The 18,617-nt window shown below is 42.5% G+C and overlaps 1 protein-coding gene across 1 annotated transcript in view; it reads left to right on the plus strand.

The window, feature by feature from the left end:
• The window catches only part of LOC126188919 (armadillo repeat-containing protein 6 homolog), a 113,481-nt gene that overhangs the window by 26,087 nt on the left and 68,777 nt on the right, over positions 1–18,617 (plus strand). The window contains exon 2 of the mRNA XM_049930632.1: positions 1,059–1,701. Coding sequence (XP_049786589.1) covers positions 1,059–1,701 — 643 coding nt within the window. The remainder of the gene's footprint in view (positions 1–1,058; positions 1,702–18,617) is intronic.

An 18,617-nucleotide genomic window follows, 5' to 3' on the forward strand; every position in this document is an offset into this window, starting at 1 on the left:
GAGACTGACCATGTAATAAAATTCACCGACAAGGAAGTGCTGGTTGTAGAGAAGCACTATCACACACTCTTGTTCAGAGAAGCTGTAGAAATACAAAAACACGCAAACAGTTTCAACAAGAAAGAGGGAAGCGTTAAGATAAACGGATGCTGGCTCGCCGTGCTGCAGGGAACGACCATCGCAGGTAGCAAGAGGAGAACCGCATTGGAAATGACCGTGGAGAAGCCCTCGGACGTTGGCGCGCCAGGTACATATAGTCTGTGGCTGCGAGCTTGGCTCCAGTTCACCACCGGCAATGGAGGGTGAAGCTTTGACAATGCCAGCCACCCGTGCTGGCGAAACGTCAGTAAGATCATTAGATGAATGTCGGCTGAAGACGCGGAACAGAAGCCAATAGGCAGTTTGTCAACAAATGGCCACAAAAGCCTTAACAATTCTGTTATGACTGGTGCTTTGTTGAGAAGATTGTTTTGAGTAGGTAACTCATTAGCCTGTCCCAATTTGTAGACTGAGACAGAATATACTTGTATACTCATAACAATGTTCTTGTACATTGGAAAAAAATGGTACTGAGTACCTAGCACCTGTAGTTTTCAGAATTATTCTCTAACTTTCCTGTAAGACTGATCTCTCAGGATGGTGAATGTGTCCTGTCACCACAGGACTTAATGAGAAAATTGTTTGGTTAATAGTTTCGAAGAGTAGAGAAATTTAATATGTAGTGGTAATGTTTTTAAACACCAGTGTTAATGGGTCAATACTGTGGAACTTTTATACTGTCTTTTGTAAACACAATAGCAAATGAATAAAATATGAACAGTGTTAGAGATTAATTCTGTACGTATGTGTAAAATGTATTTTGTTGTTAAGCTGTGAATACTGTAGCATTTCCTTTGCTTTGTTTCTGTTGTAGTTCCTTGTCAGTTGTATCTTGACCTAAACATGTTTAAACTTGGGTTTTAGTTTTGAAAAACAATTATAGAATAAATATATGTAAGTGTGATGTAAAAATGATGGTATTGTGCATTCTTTAGTAATTCATACTTCTCTTTTTACAGGGTGTAGATTTGAGCAATGTAGTAAAAGAGCTCATGGAGAATACACCTGCAGATAGTTCCAAGAAGTCTTTATTGCATACAATTAGTCGCTTAAAAGGCCTTTTAAAAACAGATACAAAATTGCCTGAACTTTGCCAAGAACTATCAGAATTGAAAGCTGAATGTGACAAAGATCTTGCCCACAAAATTCTGGCTGGGAAAAATGGAGCCTATGATTTATTAATAAAAGTTTTGGAGTTGTATGAAACAAACAGGGATGTGACTCTTGTAACACTTGATGCTATGATCTCCTTAATGACTGGGCAACCTGATCTGTTAGATGAAAAAGGCACTAACTTGATAATCAAATTTCTGAAAGAGCATATTGACCTAGGCACACAACGCCAGGTTTTACAGTGGACGAAGCAATGTTGTCTGAAACATGAAAATAACAGACAAAATATTTTTGATCATGATATAGTCAATATTTTAAAACAGTTTTTGGAAAATGGTGCATCTAGTGCTTTGTTGATAAGAGATGTATGTTCTGTCATAAAAGCTCTTGTTGTGGACGATGACATCAGGGTGGAATTTGGAAAGGCTCATGAGCATGCTAGAAGCTTTGCAAATGAAATTCTAACAATAATTGTGGACTTACTGAAAAGTGAGTGTGCCTTCATTTATTATTGTTTTCAATCCTAGCTCTCTCTCTCTCTCTCTCTCTCTCTCTCTCTCTCTCTCTCTCTCTGTGTGTGTGTGTGTGTGTGTGTGTGTGTGTGTGTGTGTGTGTGTTTGGTACTAGTATGGTAGAGGGAGAGGAGATCATACATTTGTTTTGAATTAACATCTTGGTTGACAGAAAAGTAGCAACTGATTTATTTTTGCAACTATTTTATACTGTGTGTTTATTTCTTTTACATTAATCATATTGTTGCCAGACTAGTTCCTTTGGGAAGCTATACATTGGTGGAACCACTGTTTCCACTCTGTGTAACATTTGTGCAAGCTTTCTGTTATAACGTCAAGTTTAACAAATATATTTCAGAACGACACAACACATATAAGTCACAGAGTAAGTTGACAAGCAAGACATGTGTACACATTAGCATTCAAATGAGCACTGAGTCCCGGTCTGGCGGCCGCTGCCCGGCTGGCCGCTTAGGTGGCGCAGCTGCTGCATGGCTGGTAGACAGCGCCGCACATAGAGGATGCGTGTAATTGCGCGGCGGCGCTTTGAATGATCGGCGAGTCACAACACTTTTCCCCCCTTTGAAATTGTTGCACTGGTCTTGATGGAGGGGTCCTGGAGATGGCTAACGTCCATAGGCGTTGTTTGACTCGCCATAAAGTCTCGAGGAGGAGGCTTCCCGTATGGACGGAAGTGTCCCCGATGATAACGGGTCGAGATGACAGGAGACGTAGGGGTCGAATCTGCTGGGGCTCCCTGCACCAATCTGCCTGTTGCAGCAAGTCCAGTTGATATAACAGGAGACATGGCGATGTGTCGGCGTCCGTTGGAGGAGGAGGCAAGTAGATTTGCTCTGACAGTGGATGGTCATCCGGTTCCTGCACGGGCACGTCTTCTGGTGGCGTCCGTTCTTGCGCTGGCATCACGATGACGGTGAGAGGGCTGCATTGTGAGTATTGAGAGATGCCAAGATCCCGAGCGTCAGGTAGTGCCAAAAGTGGTGTAGCGGCATTCGGAACAGGCGTTGCTGGCACACGAGGCCAAAGCTGGTCTGAAAGACGCACTGCAACACCCGTGTCCATCTGGATTTCATACAGGCGTCTGCCACGGTGTCTTAAGATGCGGCCCGGGCTCCATTTTGTCCGCGTGCCATATCCCCGTACCCAGACGAGGTCGTTGTCGGTGAACCGGCCAAGTGAAGGCACCCGCGGCCGTGAGGTGGAAGGCCGCAGAAGATGAAGTAGTGTGCAGGGCTGTCGGCCATGTAAGAGCTCAGCCGGGTTGTGGTCGCCCATGGGGATGAAACGGTAAGACGCCAGAAACTGGAGAAGCGCATCATCAGTGGCAGAAGAAGTCAGAAGTTTCCGCATCTGAGCCTTAAATGTACGGACCAGTCGTTCAGCCTTACCGTTGGATTGTGGATGGAACAGCTGGGCCGTGACATGCATAATGCCGTGAAGAGCACAAAAATCCGCAAATTCAGAAGAGGCAAATTGTGGACCATTATCAGTAACAAGAGTAGAGGGGAGGCCTTCCAAAGAAAAAATGCGGGCGAGAGCACTGGTGGTTGCCGCGGTGATAGGCGATGTGCAACGGACTATGAAAGGAAAGTTAGAGTAGGCGTCAATTACGAGGAGCCAATAAGTACCTAAAAAGGGTCCCGCAAAGTCAGCATGCGCTCCCAGGGCTTCTCAGGCGAAGGCCATGGTGACAAGATGACTTCGGCGCAGCGGCCTGTGACGCACAAGGGCCGCAGGCAGCGACCATGTGTGCTATTTCAGAGTCGATGCCAGGCCAGTACACATGACGGCGCGCCGGAGATTTTGTGCAAGAAACACCCCAGTGCCCTTTGTGAAGGAGGCGCAAGACCGAAGCACGCAAAGACGCAGGTACCACAACACGCGGCTAAGCATTGTCAGTGGAGAGGAGGATAACACCATCCCTAGCCGTGAGGCTGTTGTGCAAAGCGTAGTAGTTCCGCAACGGATCAGAAGTCTTAGCGGACGGGCGATCTGGCCAACCCTTCTGAATACAGCGTAAAACCCGGGAGAGGGTAGGGTTAGAACTCGTAGCAGCCGCCAGCCTGTCCCCAGTGATGGGGAACCGTCCACAATCTGCTGCGCGGCAACATCCAGGTGGAAACACAAAAGTTCGTCCCTATTGAATGCCTGATCAGGATCAATGGGAAGGCGAGACAGAGCATCAGCATTTGCATGTTGAACCGTTGGCCGGAAATGAATCTCATAATTGAAACGAGACAAGTAAAGAGCCCAACGCTGGAGGTGGTGTGCAGCCTTGTCGGGAAGTGACGTTGATGGATGAAACAAGGAAACAAGTGATTTGTGATCTGTAACAAGATGAAATTTTGAGCCATAGAGAAAAACACCAAACTTATGAAGAGCATAAATAATGGCCAAAGCTTCTTTTTCAATTTGAGAATACTTTTGTTGGGCATCTGTGAGCGTTTTGGAGGCATAAGCAATGGGTTGTTCCGAACCGTCAGAAAAACGGTGCGCAAGGACTGCACCGACCCCGTATTGAGAGGCGTCTGTGGCAAGAACAAGATGTTGGCCAGGCCGATAAGTAGCCAGGCACGGGGCCTGTTTCAGCATAGTCTTCAATTTCTGGAAAGCTGCATTGCATGACATGGACCAGTGAAAAGGCACGTTTTTATGCAACAGGCGATGCAACAGCTGAGCCATCGAAGCCGCGGACGGTAAAAACTTGTGATAGTATGCTATTTTCCCCAAGAAGGCCTGCAGTTCCTTAACAGATGTAGGGCGAGGAAGGGCATCGATCGCAGCGACAGTTTGCTGAAGCAGATGAATACCATCCCGAGAGAGTTGAAACCCCAAGTACGTGATAGAGGCCTGAAAAAATTGTGATTTCTGAAGATTACACTTAAGACCGGCAGTCTGTAAGACATGAAAAAGTGTGCGGAGATTTTGAAGATGTTCTTCAGTGGTGGAGCCAGTGACAACAATGTCGTCCATGTAATTGATACACCCAGGGGCAGGGAGCAATAATTGTTCCAAGAATCGCTGAAAGAGAGCAGGGGCGCTAGCAACCCTGAATGGCAAGCGTTGCTATTGATAGAGGCCGAAAGGCGTGTTAAGGACCAGAAACTGCCAGGAAGCAGCGTTGAGAGGAAGTTGATGATAAGCTGCTGACAGGTCAATTTTAGAAAAATACTGGCCTCCAGCAAGTTTAGTGAACAGTTCTTCAGGATGGAGCATAGGGTAAGTGTCGATGAGGCATTGAGCATTTACAGTGGCTTTGAAATCACCACAGAGACGAATATCACCATTTGGCTTAGCAACGACAACGACAGGAGAGGACCACCCACTGGAAGTGACAGGAAGCAAGACCCCTGAAGTAGTGAGACGATCCAACTCCCGTTTTACCCGATCACGAAGGGCCACAGGAATGGGCCGAGCCCGAAAAATCTTAGGCCGAGCAGTGGGTTTGAGCGTGATATGAGCTTCAAAGTCGTTTGCACGGCCTAACCCAGGAGAAAAAAGGGACAAAAATGTCGTTGACAAGGAATCCAGTTGAGCATAAGGAATAGCATCAGAGACAATATTGACAGAGTCATCTATGGAGAACCCAAAAACGCGAAAGGCATCGAAACCAAAAAGATTTTCTGCGTTACTCTGGTTGACCACAAATATGGGAACAGTGCGAACGACGGATTTGTAAGATACCTCAGCATTAAACTGTCCCAAGAGAGAAATCTTCTGTTTATTGTACGTCCGTAATTGCCGAGTGACAGGTGACAGGAGTGGAGAACCCAACTGAAGATACGTCTGAGAATTAATTATAGTGGTAGCAGAACTGGTATCCACTTGCATGTGAACATCTCGACCAAGGATTTGCTCAGTGAGGAATAACTTCTCTGAAAGGGAAGATGTGCAACTGACAGACAACACAGAATCAGAATCAGCGTCATGTTCATGAATATCATGTATGTGGTCGGAATTGCAAACGGAAGACACATGACCTTTCTTTTTGCAATTGTGACACACAGCCCAACGTTGGGGACAATCCTCGCGTGAATGTTTCGTAAAACACCGCAGACATGAAGGAAGTTGCCGGCGGTTTTGCTGCAGTTTCTTAGCGGGTTGTTTACGGCTAGGCCGAGGTTGCACGTGGGAGCGCACTGCGGTCACGTCGGCCGGCGGGGACGCGCCGCACGCGTCGTCAACAGCACACAGAGGTTGTATTTCCCCGACATCACCCCACGCCTCTATTTGCGCCCCAGCGGTGTGAGAAATTTCAAAAGACTGCACAATGGAGAGAACTTCATCTAGAGTCGGATTCACCAACTGAAGGGCACATTGCCGAACTTCTTTGTCAGGTGCCGACCGGATAATAGCATCCCGTACCATGGAATCGGCATAGGATTCATTGTGAACGTCAGTAACAAATTGACACTTTCGACTGAGGCCGTGAAGTTCAGCAGCCCAAGTGCGTTAGGATTGATGTGGCTGTTTTTGACAACGATAAAAGGCAACATGAGAGGCTGCCACATGCGTTTGCTTTTGAAAATAGACAGACAGAAGTGAGCACATTTCAGCAAAGGACAAAGATGCAGGATCCTTCAAAGGAGCCAATTGCGACAACAACCGATACATTTGAGGTGAAATCCAGGAAAGGAACAGAGACTTACATGGTTGTTCGTCCGTGACATGAAATGCCAAGAAGTGCTGTCGAAGACATTTTTCATAATCAGACCAGTCTTCCGCCATCTTGTCATAAGGAGGAAAAGGGAGGTACAGCCAACGACGAGAATTGCCCCGCATTTGGCGCCGCGACGAAATCGCGAATCGCCGCTGTTAGAAGCGTTTGCTGCTCAAGGAGATTTTGCAATAGTTGCTCGACAGTAGCCATGGAACCCTGTGGGTCAACGGTGAAAAGGAAAAATCCACTACCTCGTCGCCAATTGTTATAACGTCAAGTTTAACAAATAAATTTCAGAACGACACAACACATATAAGTCACAGAGTAAGTTGACAAGCAAGACATGTGTACACGTTAGCATTCAAATGAGCACTGAGTCCCAGTCTAGTGGCCGCTGCTCGGCTGGCCGCTTAGGTGGCGCAGCTGCTGCATGGCTGGCAGACAGCGCTGCACGTAGAGGACGCGCGTAATTGCGCGGCGGTGCTTTGAATGATCGGCGAGTCACAACACTTTCGACTTTCAGTTCTGCGATTATCCTCCTACATTGCGATCAACGATGTGAAAACGTTGGTCCTTCACAAGGTTTTTCAAAAGAATGACTTACTCTTACTGAGACATAGCTATTTGAGGGAACTGGAGTGCAATGAAAATCCATTTTTCTCATTCAAAAAAAAAAAAAAAAAAAAAAAAAAAACTGGTTGAGTGAAAAGGCCATGTGATGGGAATATTGTCATTTGTCATGGTAGAGCATCCAGATGTCTTCATTATGTGATATTGTCTGAATCACAGTTTTTCTGAGTATTTTATTAACTTCATTGTAAACTGTTTGCTTCACAATTTACTACAGAGACACAGACTATTTGTGAATGAGCCTCATACTGCTGATAAAATGCAAGTGAACTGGGGCTGTTTCCTGACTTACACATTTGAGCTTCTTCAGTCAAGGTGTTTGGACAGTGTGTTACCTTGAGTTTGTGTTTTGTTTCAAGATCATACCTAAGAAAGACTGATTCTGTACCAGTGATAGCAGTCCTGAAGAAATCACAGGCTGCCTTTTTGATTCTGCCAGAGAGGTTCCGCCACCCATTCCTCTAATTGTCTTTTGGTCCACTTTTTATGTCCCTTGGCACCATCTTGTAACAGATCTTTCTTGTGTCCAAAAATCTTGAGTTAAATTGTGAGAAGGGAAAAACAGTTAAAATAATTTAACTTGATATTCACAAGCCTCAATGTTTGGAAAATGTATCGACATCACAAGATATCTTTACCATTCCATATTTTTATCAATTTTCTAAGTTGAAGGATTTATGAGTTCCAAAAGTGTTTTACACTATCAAAAAACTTTTTCTCTTAGTAAGGAATTTTACTCATTGCGTGACAGCATCAGTCAATCTCACAGATACAGCTAGCATGGTCAAAAATTTATGCCTTCCTCACACTACAAGTAATACAAGGTGGGAAAAAACTTTACGGGCCTTCTTGGTACTTACCATTAGCTACAACAAGCTGTTGGAAACTGTCAGCAAATGCTTCTTGTGGAGTTGGTTGACATGCTGTGGTCACGTGTCGTTGGATATCTGCACAATTATAGGAGATGAGACCTGGTGTTACCAGGCTGGTCCGGAGACCAAGGGATAGTCAATGTCATGGTTTCATCATTTTTCCCACCTCCCAAAACAAAGTCATCTGTCAAAATCCAAGATCAAGACAATGTTAATTGTCCTTTATGACAGCGAGGGTTCGATCCATCATGAATTTCTATATGATGGTGATAGTAAAGATGACGAACACCACGTCACTGACTGTCACTTGGTCTTTGGATTTTTTTGGTAGCACGAGGTCTCATCTTCTTTAATGATGCAGATGTTCAATGACGTATAACCACGAGATTCCACAAGAAGCATTTCCTGAGAGTTTTAAAAAGTTTTACAACGAATGTCAGAAGTGTGTTGTAGCTAATGGTTATTATTTTGTAGGTCAGCAGAGCATTTTGTTTGTAACTCTTGTTTTCTTTATTTTCTGAGACCATTCACTGAACTTTTCAGAGGCACCTTACACATTAGTACACACAGGAGAGGGGGTGGTGAAGAAAAAGTGCACCATGAAGGAATTATCTGCATGAGCTGGAAGTGAGATATGTATACAGACAAACAAATGGTTACAGTTCCAGAAAAACTGGATGAGCTATTCAAGAAAAAGAGCTTCACAAATTGAGCAAGTCAGTAATGCGTTAGTCTACCTTGTGCTTTGGCTTGGCATTCATTGATAAGAGTTGTCGGATGTACTCATGAGAGACGTCATGCCAAATTCTGTCCAACTGGTGCATTAGATCATGAAAATCCTGAGCTGGGTTGAGGACCCTGCCCATAATGCTCCAAAAATTCTTAATTGGGGAGAGATCTGCCAACCTTGCTGGCCAAGGTAGGGTTTGGCAAACTTGAAGACAAGCAGTAGAAACTTTCGTCATATGTGGAGAGGCATTATCTTACTGAAATATAAGCCCAGGATAACTTGCCATGAAGAGCAATAAAAGGAGTTTAGAATATCGTCAATTTCCCGCTGTGCATAAGGATGCTGTGGATGACAACCAAGGAGGTCCTGCTATGAAAAGAAATGGTGCTCCTGATCACCACTCCTGGCTCTTAGGCTGTATGGGAGGCGACAATCAGGTTGGTATTCCACTTTTGTCTATGTCGTCTCCAGACATGTCTTCGCCCTGGAATCTCATTGAATGGCAGATTGTCTTCAGTGATGATGAGTCCTGCTTCGAAATGAGCCCTGATGACCAGCAAACTCATTTCTAGAGATTCTCTAAATGGCAGTGGGATACCAACATGACTGCCATCCCTCATATGGCCCAACAACTTAGGAGTGATGATTTGAGGTGCCATTTCTGTTCCATAGTAGGACTGCTTTGGTTGACATCTATGGCATCCTTACAGCACAGCACTGCATTGACAATATTCTATGCCTCATTTTGTTGCCCTTCATTGCAAGGCATCTTAGGCTTACATTTCAGGAAGATAATGCCCGCCTGCATACAATAAAGAGTTTCTACTGACTGTCTTTGTCCTTGAGAAACCCTACCTGTCCAAAAGAACAGATACCATGTATATATACTTAAGGCAATGACAGCCAATGATCCCTTCAGTGCAGATACACACAAAGCTCAAACACTTAGGGGAATCGGCAAGATGCCATGAATAATCAGGGTAATGAGCAGGAGCACTACATCAGCAATGTGTGGGTAAGTTGAGAATTTGGCTGTGAAGGTTGGCACGCTGGGGTAGTCCATGCAGTTGTGTTAACCACTGTGTGTATTGTGTAGTGGTTAACACATCTCCCTAGTAAACAGGAGACTGGGTACGAATCTTGGTCCAGCACAAATTTTCAACTTCCCTTTGATGAAAATTACTGTCCACTGGCAGCTAATATCTGTAATTCCTGTGTGTCTTGAGTCAATAGAAAGGCAAACAACTGTGAACATAAGGGCCAGAGGTGGACCAATGCATTACTGACCTGCTCAGTTTATCAAGCTGTTTCTCCTGAATAAATGATCGGATTTTTCTGAAATTGTAATTGTTTGTCTGTACATGTACATCAAATCTACTGACTTCTGCCTCATTTGGATAACTCCTTTGTGGTGTGAGTGTGGTTTCTTTTCCTTTTTTTCCCCTTACACTGTATTTACAGAACTGATCAGTTACAAGATTTCCAGCACATCTTGGACTGCCTTTGATCTCTTCCTTCAGTAGTGAGCATTATTGAACAATGTTGATTCAGTATTCAGTTTGTGACCTAAATATGTAACAACCATACTTGCATTATTAAAAAATAAAACAAGTGATTGATGTGTATTAAGACAAGAACTGATCCAAGTACGAAACACTGAGAAATGTGTGAAGTTGCTGTGCTCCTATCTTTTCATATTGTGTAACAATGTAAAGTGACTTTCTGGTTTGTACAGCTTGAATAGAAGTTCCATCAACTGTACAACCTCTGTCATTCTGTGATTTATTGAACACTGTACAATAGTCTACATCAGCATTTCTTAATCTTTGCTATAAGTTAATGGCTTGTTACTGTACACACTTTTATAGTAAACCCCTGTTTTTTTCTGTAGTATGCTTTTAGTGCTACTTTTATAGACTGATTATTTGCAACAGAAATGACAATTACCTAAAATAATATTTATGTGATTCAAAAACTAATTTCAAAATTAATCCAAAAGTCCTTAAAGCAACTTAAATTCAAAGTAATATAATAAGACAAAGTTTTGAAATTTAAATTTAAATAGATGATTGGTATCATACATGTTTTTGCAGATTTACTTAATATTGATCTTTATGGATGAAAGTCGAATTCTCGTGACATGTCTGGTATTAAGTCTGTAGCCATATCTACTTTTTCTTCAACATAAGCTGAGAACACAGTTTCAAAGATATGTGGTTACAAATGGTGAAAAATACCAACAGACCTTTTGTGATGTGAGGATATTTCTCTTTAAAACTGCACTAGGATTCCAATAATAGCATTTGTTAAAATTTTTCTTTTAATGATGAACGAGATTGCAGTTCAGTAAAAGCTTTGTATTCTGCTGACATGTCAATGGTCGTGTATGAACAATAAATAGGTTTTTAATCATCGATTCACTTTCATTTTTAGTCTGTTGTTTGTCTGGAAAATACTAATAACAACTCCTCAAAACATTCAGGTGTTGAATAACTTCTTCAATAAATGCATCCCCTATTTCAACCCCTTCCTCTTTTAAAAAGCCTTTTGTTATTGGGAAGCAGTCAAACTCCTTAGAGCACATACGAATAATTCAAAATTCTGTATTTTTCTTGTAAGCAAGAATTTTTTCATTAGCAGTAAATACGAATACTTGCTTGATTTGAATTGTTAAATGAATGTCTTTGATACTTCTACATCTACAGCTAAACTCTGAAAACCACCATGAAGTTCATGGCAGAGAGTACGTTTCATTGTACTAGTTACTGGGGTTTCTTCCCAGTCATTCACATGTAGAGTAATTAATTTAAGCTTGTCCTCACAATCCCAATGTGAGTGACATGTAGGTAGTTGTAGTATATTCATAGAGTCATTATTTGAAACCACTCCTTGAAACTTTGTTAGTAGACTTTTTTGATATAGTTTATGTGTACATTCAAGAGTTTGCCAGTTCAGTTTCTTTGCATCTCTGTGACACACTCCCATGGATCAAACAAACCTGTGACCATTCATGCTACCCTTCTCTGTATATGTTCAATATCAACTGTTAATCTTATTTGGTACGGATCCCACATGTGTGAGCATTATTCTAGAATGGGTCACATGAGTGACTTGTGAGCAATCTCCTTTGTAGACTTATTGCACTTTCACAGGTAAACTGAAGTCTACCACCTGCTTTACCCACAAGAGAACGTAAGTGATAATTCCATTTCATCTTCCTACAAAATGTTACATCCAGGTATTTGTATTAGTTGCCCATTGACAGCTGTGATATCTTGATATTATAATCATAGGATACAATGTTTTTTTCATTTTGTGAAATGCACAATTTTATATTTCTGAACATTTAAAGCAAGTTGCCAGTCTTTGCGCCAGTTTGAAATCTTATCAATATCTGATGGAATATTCATGTGGCTGCTTTCAGACAGCACTTCATTATAGATAAATGCTTCATCTCCAAAAAGTCTGAGGTTGCTATTAATATTGCAGACAACCTTACATGTAGGGCAACCAGTACTCATCTTGGGTATTAATAAACCACTACAGCTGTATTTTGTTCTTTATTATTAGATCACTACTGATTTCATGGCACCAAAAGCCACATATTCAGGTTAATATTTTTTAGTTTAGATGTTTTAATTATATGTTCACCTGAGGACATGGCTTACAGTGCCTCGAAGCCGATACCGATCTAATAACGAAAAACAAAATACAGCTGAAACAGTATATTGATATCCAAGATGACTATTAATATTGTCTGTGGGATCATTAATATACAATATAAACAGCAAGGGTCCCAACACACTTCCCTGGGCCATGCTCAAAATTACTTTTACATCTGGTAATGATTGCCCCATCTAAGATAACCTGCTGCATCGGCCCTATCAAAAAGTATTAAATCCAGTCACAAATTTCTTTTGATACCTCATATGATTAAACTTTTGACAGTAAGCATAGGTGTGGTTATGAGTAAAATGCTCTTCAGAAATTAAGAAATATTTAATCTACCTGAATGCCTTGATTCAAAGCTTTTTGTATGTTAACTAAGAAATATGTGAGCTGGGTTTCACATGATGGATGGTTTTGGAATCCATGATGGTTGGCATGGAGGAGGTCATTCTGTTTGAGATACCTCATTATGTTTGAGCTGAGAATATGTTCCAAGACCCTACAACAAATCAATGTCAGTGATATTGGATTGTAGCTTTGTGGATCACTTCTACTACCATTCTTGTAGAAGGGCGTGACTTGTGCTTTCTTCCACATACTAGGCGAGGTTTTTTGTTTGAGGGGTATCATGATAGTTACAAGAGGGGCTAACTCAGCCTCAAATTCAGTATAGAATCTGGTTGGGATTCCATTGGGCCCTAGAGCTTTGTTCAGTTGTAACGATTTTTAGCTGTTGAGGTATGAGGATTAAATTGGGTCAGTTCTCATGGGCTTACCTTTGTGGAGGACCATTTGAAAACAGAATTAAGAGTTTCGGCCTTTGCTTTGCTACCCAGAATCACAGTTCCTGTCTGATACACTAAGGACTGGATACTAACTTTGTCATCACTAACAGTCTTTATGTATGACCAAAATTTCTGTGGGTTTTTGAGAGATTATTTGACAGTATTCTGCTGTGGTAGTCATTGTCTCTTGACAGCCAAACACATGTCATTCAGCATATCTTTGTCTAGTCCTATGCTTTGTTTTAATCCTATCATGCAGCAGTCTGTTTCTTTACATTCACTGTATGCCATGGAGATTCCCTTCCACTATGAACTGTTCTACTGGAAACATATCTATCCAGAAGTGTGGTCAACTATTCTTTTAAGCATGAAATATAGTTCCTCTACATTATCCTGCCCTGTTCTGGAAGTTTCAAGTTCCTCGTTGAGATATGGCGTTACTGATTTTTGTCTAGTTCACTAAATATATGTACAGGGTGGTCCAAAAGTCCGGAAACACCCTGATAAAATCCAAATGGAGTAGGAAACAAGGAAACAAGAGTCCCTACACACGAGGAACGGGAAGGGGGAAACTTTATATGCTATGCCACCAACATGGCGGCCATCTTGAAAGCCGCCATCTTGGATTCAACTCCAAAATTTCAAATGGGAATGTGGTCATGTGACATATCAAACAGATGGAGAATTTCACCAGAAAAACAATGCCATTGTTATTTTAAACATAGCTTTTATTCATTCTCGGGTTATAGCCAGTTCATGTGGCAGCGGTGGGACGCTCGGCAGCATGTGTGTTATGTGCCGAAGAGACATTACGCCGATGTTACACAGTCCCAAGAGACCACCAACAGTCATAGGAATGTCTCGATATTTTGTCCATTATGTTGGATTGTTAATGCTATCCTCTGAACCCAGTCCTGATGAACTTTGACCCACACATATGGCTGAATTTGACCATACACATGAACAACGCACTGCTTTAGATGATGCAGATCCCATATTTTCACAGAATAAACCAGTGCTTTGACATGACCCCAAAGATAAAAATCCAAAGGAGTCAAATCTGGTGAACTTTGTGGCCACTCCACAGCACCCCTACGACCAATCCACTTTTCAGGGAACTGCACATCCAGGTATGCTCGCACATTGTGCCCATAATGTGGTGGGGCTCCATCATGCTGGAAGAATTCCTGAAATGTCCTGTCCTCTGTTAACAACGAGGGAAACACTTCTTCATCCAATAACCTCAAATAACCGTTGGCTGTTACGTACCATCAATAAAAAAAAGGTCCAACGACTTTGGTGCCCCACACACCACACCAGACCATCACTTTTTGTGAGTTGACCGTTTTGCAAGCATCAATCCAGTGTGGATTTCTGTCGGACCAGTATCTGTGATTCTTCTAGTTCACTTCGCCATTGATAAAGAAATTGGCTTCATCACTGAATAGCACCTGATAAGGGAAACGTGGGTTTATCTGCAGCTGCTGTGTCACCCATTCTGCGTACTGTACCCGACGGTCTGTGTCATCCTCGCCCAGGTGTTGGAGCAACTGACTTTTGTACGGGTGTCATTTGTGCTGCGATAAAATTCGCAGTATGGAGGTACGGCTAACCCCACATTCTTGTGACAGGCGACGAGTACTCTGTTGCGGGAACTTGCTAAATGATGCCAACATGCTCATTGTTGTTGCTTCATCGGTGGAAGATTTTGGTCTTCCAGCCTTAGGCTTATCTGCGACAGAACCTGTTGCTCGGAATTTGGCCAAAAACTTGGCAACTGCGCTGTGAGTGATGGGCTGTCTGATTGGGTGACGACTGTTGAAATCCTCAGAAATGACCCGTGTGCTTCTCCTGATATCAAGATGATTTCAATGCATTCTTCATGTGTTAAGGACATTTTGTAAACTGTAAATAAGGAAACAATGATTAAAACGTTAGCATGAGTAAATGATACCTAACAGTTAAACATATGTAACGTATCAGGCATGGGATAGTCACTTTGCACCATTTCAGACTCCATTTTAGGATTTCTCAGTACGTAATACTTAGGCTGCCGAGCGTCCCACTGCTGCCGCAAGTAATTGGCTATAACCCGAGAATGAATAAAGCTATGTTTAAAATAACAACGACATTGTTTTTCTGGTGAAATTCTCTATCTGTTTGATATGTCACATGACCACATTCCCATTTGAAATTTTGGAGTTGAATCCAAGATGGCGGCTTTCAAGATGGCCGCCATGTTGGTGGCATAGCCTATAAAGTTTCCCCCTTCCCGTTCCTTGTGTGTAGGGACTCTTGTTTCCTTGTTTCCTACTCCATTTGGATTTTATCAGGGTGTTTCCGGACTTTTGGACTGTATATATCTTGTTTCAGTTATCCTTTGTGCTTTAGTGATCATTGTTGCCACAACTGTGTCATGGTTACTGATACCAATTTTGATGTGGACATCCTCAAATAGCTCAGGTCTATTTGTTGCCATTAGATCCAATATACTTCCATCATGAATGGGATTCTGAATTATCTGTTCTAGGTAGTTTTCAGAGAAGCCATTTAGTAATGTTTCACAGGATATCTTACATTGCTCACCACTAACAAAACTGTTATTTTCCCCGTTGATTAAAGTCTCCACTTATGATTAAAGTATGATTGGGGATCTTATGTACAAACAAAATGAAGTTTTCTCTAAAGTTTTTTGTTATAGCAGAAGATGCAGAAGATGAGTCTGGTCGGAGATAAAACGACCCTGTTACCATTTTATGCCCACCCATGATACTGAGAAAGTGTGGTCGACAACACTGTGCAACACTGAACACTGGAAGCAGGTTTATTATGAACACCTGCATACAACCAGAACAGAACTGAACTCCTGGATGGAGAGGATGGCTATTTATATGAAAATAAATTATTCCAGGATATATAAACAAGAGAAATTTCCAGAAATGATAATTGCTAGATTACAAATAGTTGCTAGCAGTCAGGTATGAAGTAGCAACCCACAGCATGCCAGCCAATGACACAAACCACTGAGCCACACTGCATGAACCACAGCTCACGGCGTTGCTCCCTCTCCTTGAGAAACGACGACTCACTGTTTCAGAAGTTCATATTGATGCCGGTTACAGCACACCAGATATAGACCTTGTCAGTGGTACTCTGCTTGACAGTGCTGATAGATGGTCGCGTTCTGCTCATGTCACATCCTTTTCACTATGATGAGCATCGGAGATAGCACCTCCCATCGAAGCTTTGTGATTGTCGAGTCGGTCTCCAGTTTCCTCGAATGAGGAGACCTCGTCATTGATCTTCCCATTGGAATGTGGTAGTAGGATTTCACACAGAGGACATGAACATCAGTCTGATATGAATGATTAACTAGAACTCGGATAATATCTGAACCTTCATGGAGAGGTAGACAGTTGCTCAACCAGAGAATTAAAAATGCCCTTTGCTGCCTTGATAAGAATCACAGAGGGCAACGTATTAAAATGTGTCACAATAAAATTATTTTTACTAAACTGGAGCCTTGAAAATGTTGGAGTCTTGAGATGTTATAATGCCCCCGAGGTAAATGCAGCATATGCTTCTGTTGCTGGCATTCCTCACAGTGGCTTACATAGTGTCTAATGGATTGGTAGGGGCCTAGACAGTGATACCTGTGACTGATTCTGTGTAGAATCTTCATAAATCCCAGATGACCAGATGTAGTGTGTCATGGAATATTTCAGAATAGTAAACCACAGATGAGGCAGGATGTACAGCAACTATTTCTGCCCCATTGGATCATAGTCCACTGATACCATGTTCTGTTCATTAATTGGAATTCTTCTTTGCTCAGTTCCTTTTCCTTCAAGCCTTCTAAGGATTTCAGCAGTGCTGGATCTTTCCTCTGTTCAGCAGCAGTGTCATTTAATGCAGTGATGATTGAGATTTCATCCACACTACTGTGTTCCGCCAAAAGATTCCTTGAGAAGCAGTCACTATCTTTGTGTTTGCATCCCCATTTTTCTTCCACTTTAATGTTGTACTGCTGAAATGCTAATGCCCGTCTTGTCAGTTGACCTGACAAATCCTTCAGGCTAGGCAGCCAGCATAGAGAATGGCGATTCTTCACAGTTACAGAGAGCCGAGCGATGACACCTCCGCTTTAAATGAGGGTAGCTGTTGGGGAACCATGAAGCATTGATAATGCCAGTAAATCATTATTAGAATTCAATTATTTATTCACAATGTTTTGACAAGTTGTCATTCTTCTGCAACAGCCTTGGCTGTTGCTAATTCAGCTGCGTGTTGGATTCTAGCTGTCATCCGTCGAGTCAGCTCAGTGTTTGCACACCCAGGAGGTGAAGTCAGTGACCCTGGTGGCACAGTGGCTGACTGTGAGTGGGAGAGCAGCTGCCTGGGGTGAAGTTGTTCTCATATTGGCTGCAGAATGTACCCAGTCCCACTCTGAATTCTACAGTAACCCCGATGACCCATCCATGATGTACAGGCGTCAGTAGTTGTGTGGTCAGTTGATCTCCTCCCTACTGCTGGTATGTTTCAGCACCCGAAGATGCCTGAGTGTTGAATTGGAATGTGGATTCCAAGAGGCTGGCTCCTGCTATGAAGTCGGGTATTGGCAGCACTCTGCAATATGGTGTTGTCAGAAGATATCCAGTTTCTCCATCAAGGAATGGTTGGCGGCAAGTAGCCTGAAGTTCATTCGGTGAAGGCCACCATCTTTCACTAGTTCATAGACTGTGCTGGAGCATGTAGGACATATATTCACTTCAGTATCATAATCATGGAATCGAGTGCTACCACTATGAATTCCACCAATCGGTGGAACAGATAAAGTTTCTTGCAACTTGCTACACAAGTTACCAGGCATGCTTGTCTCGCTTCCTTCGGTTTTCCGTTTTCCATCCTCTTTTTTCTGCTGAGTTCTAGTTCCTTACTTGGCAGACAGTCCCATCAACCTGACTCACTTGCAACATAATGGCTCGCTTCCTGATTCCACCTCTCTCTTGCATGACTTGAATTTGCATGAGGCAGTATGGATGAGTTTTAATAAATTGCTTTTCAATTTGTACCCCTTACTATTCTGTGCCTTAATACAATGGTGAATGGTTTGCCAAATAAATATGACCGTAACTCCTTGATGACCGGCACAACTGCAAGGCACTCTTTCTAGATTGTAGAGTAATTCATCTTGGACTTTGAGAGCATTCTGGTAGTGTAAGCTATCAACTTTTCAGCGCCTTTCTGAATTTGTTCTAGAACTGCACCTAAGCCATGGCTGCTAGTTGTGGCCTGAAGTATTGGTTTTGCTTTTTTGTCTTGCAGTGCTAGGACTGGAGAAGATGTCACTGTCTCCTGAAGGAGACTGGAAGATCACTCTTGCACAACGCTCCAGGAAAATTTGGTGTATCCTTGCAGTGTTTTCTGCAAGGGATGTGTCTTGGTACAGAAGTCCTTAATCAGTCATTGGTAGTACAAGCACATTATGAGAAAACTCATCACATCACAAATGTGTCGAGGAGTCAG

This window comes from Schistocerca cancellata, chromosome 5 (genome assembly GCF_023864275.1).
Source record: "Schistocerca cancellata isolate TAMUIC-IGC-003103 chromosome 5, iqSchCanc2.1, whole genome shotgun sequence".
Classification (NCBI taxonomy): Eukaryota; Metazoa; Arthropoda; class Insecta; order Orthoptera; family Acrididae; genus Schistocerca; species Schistocerca cancellata.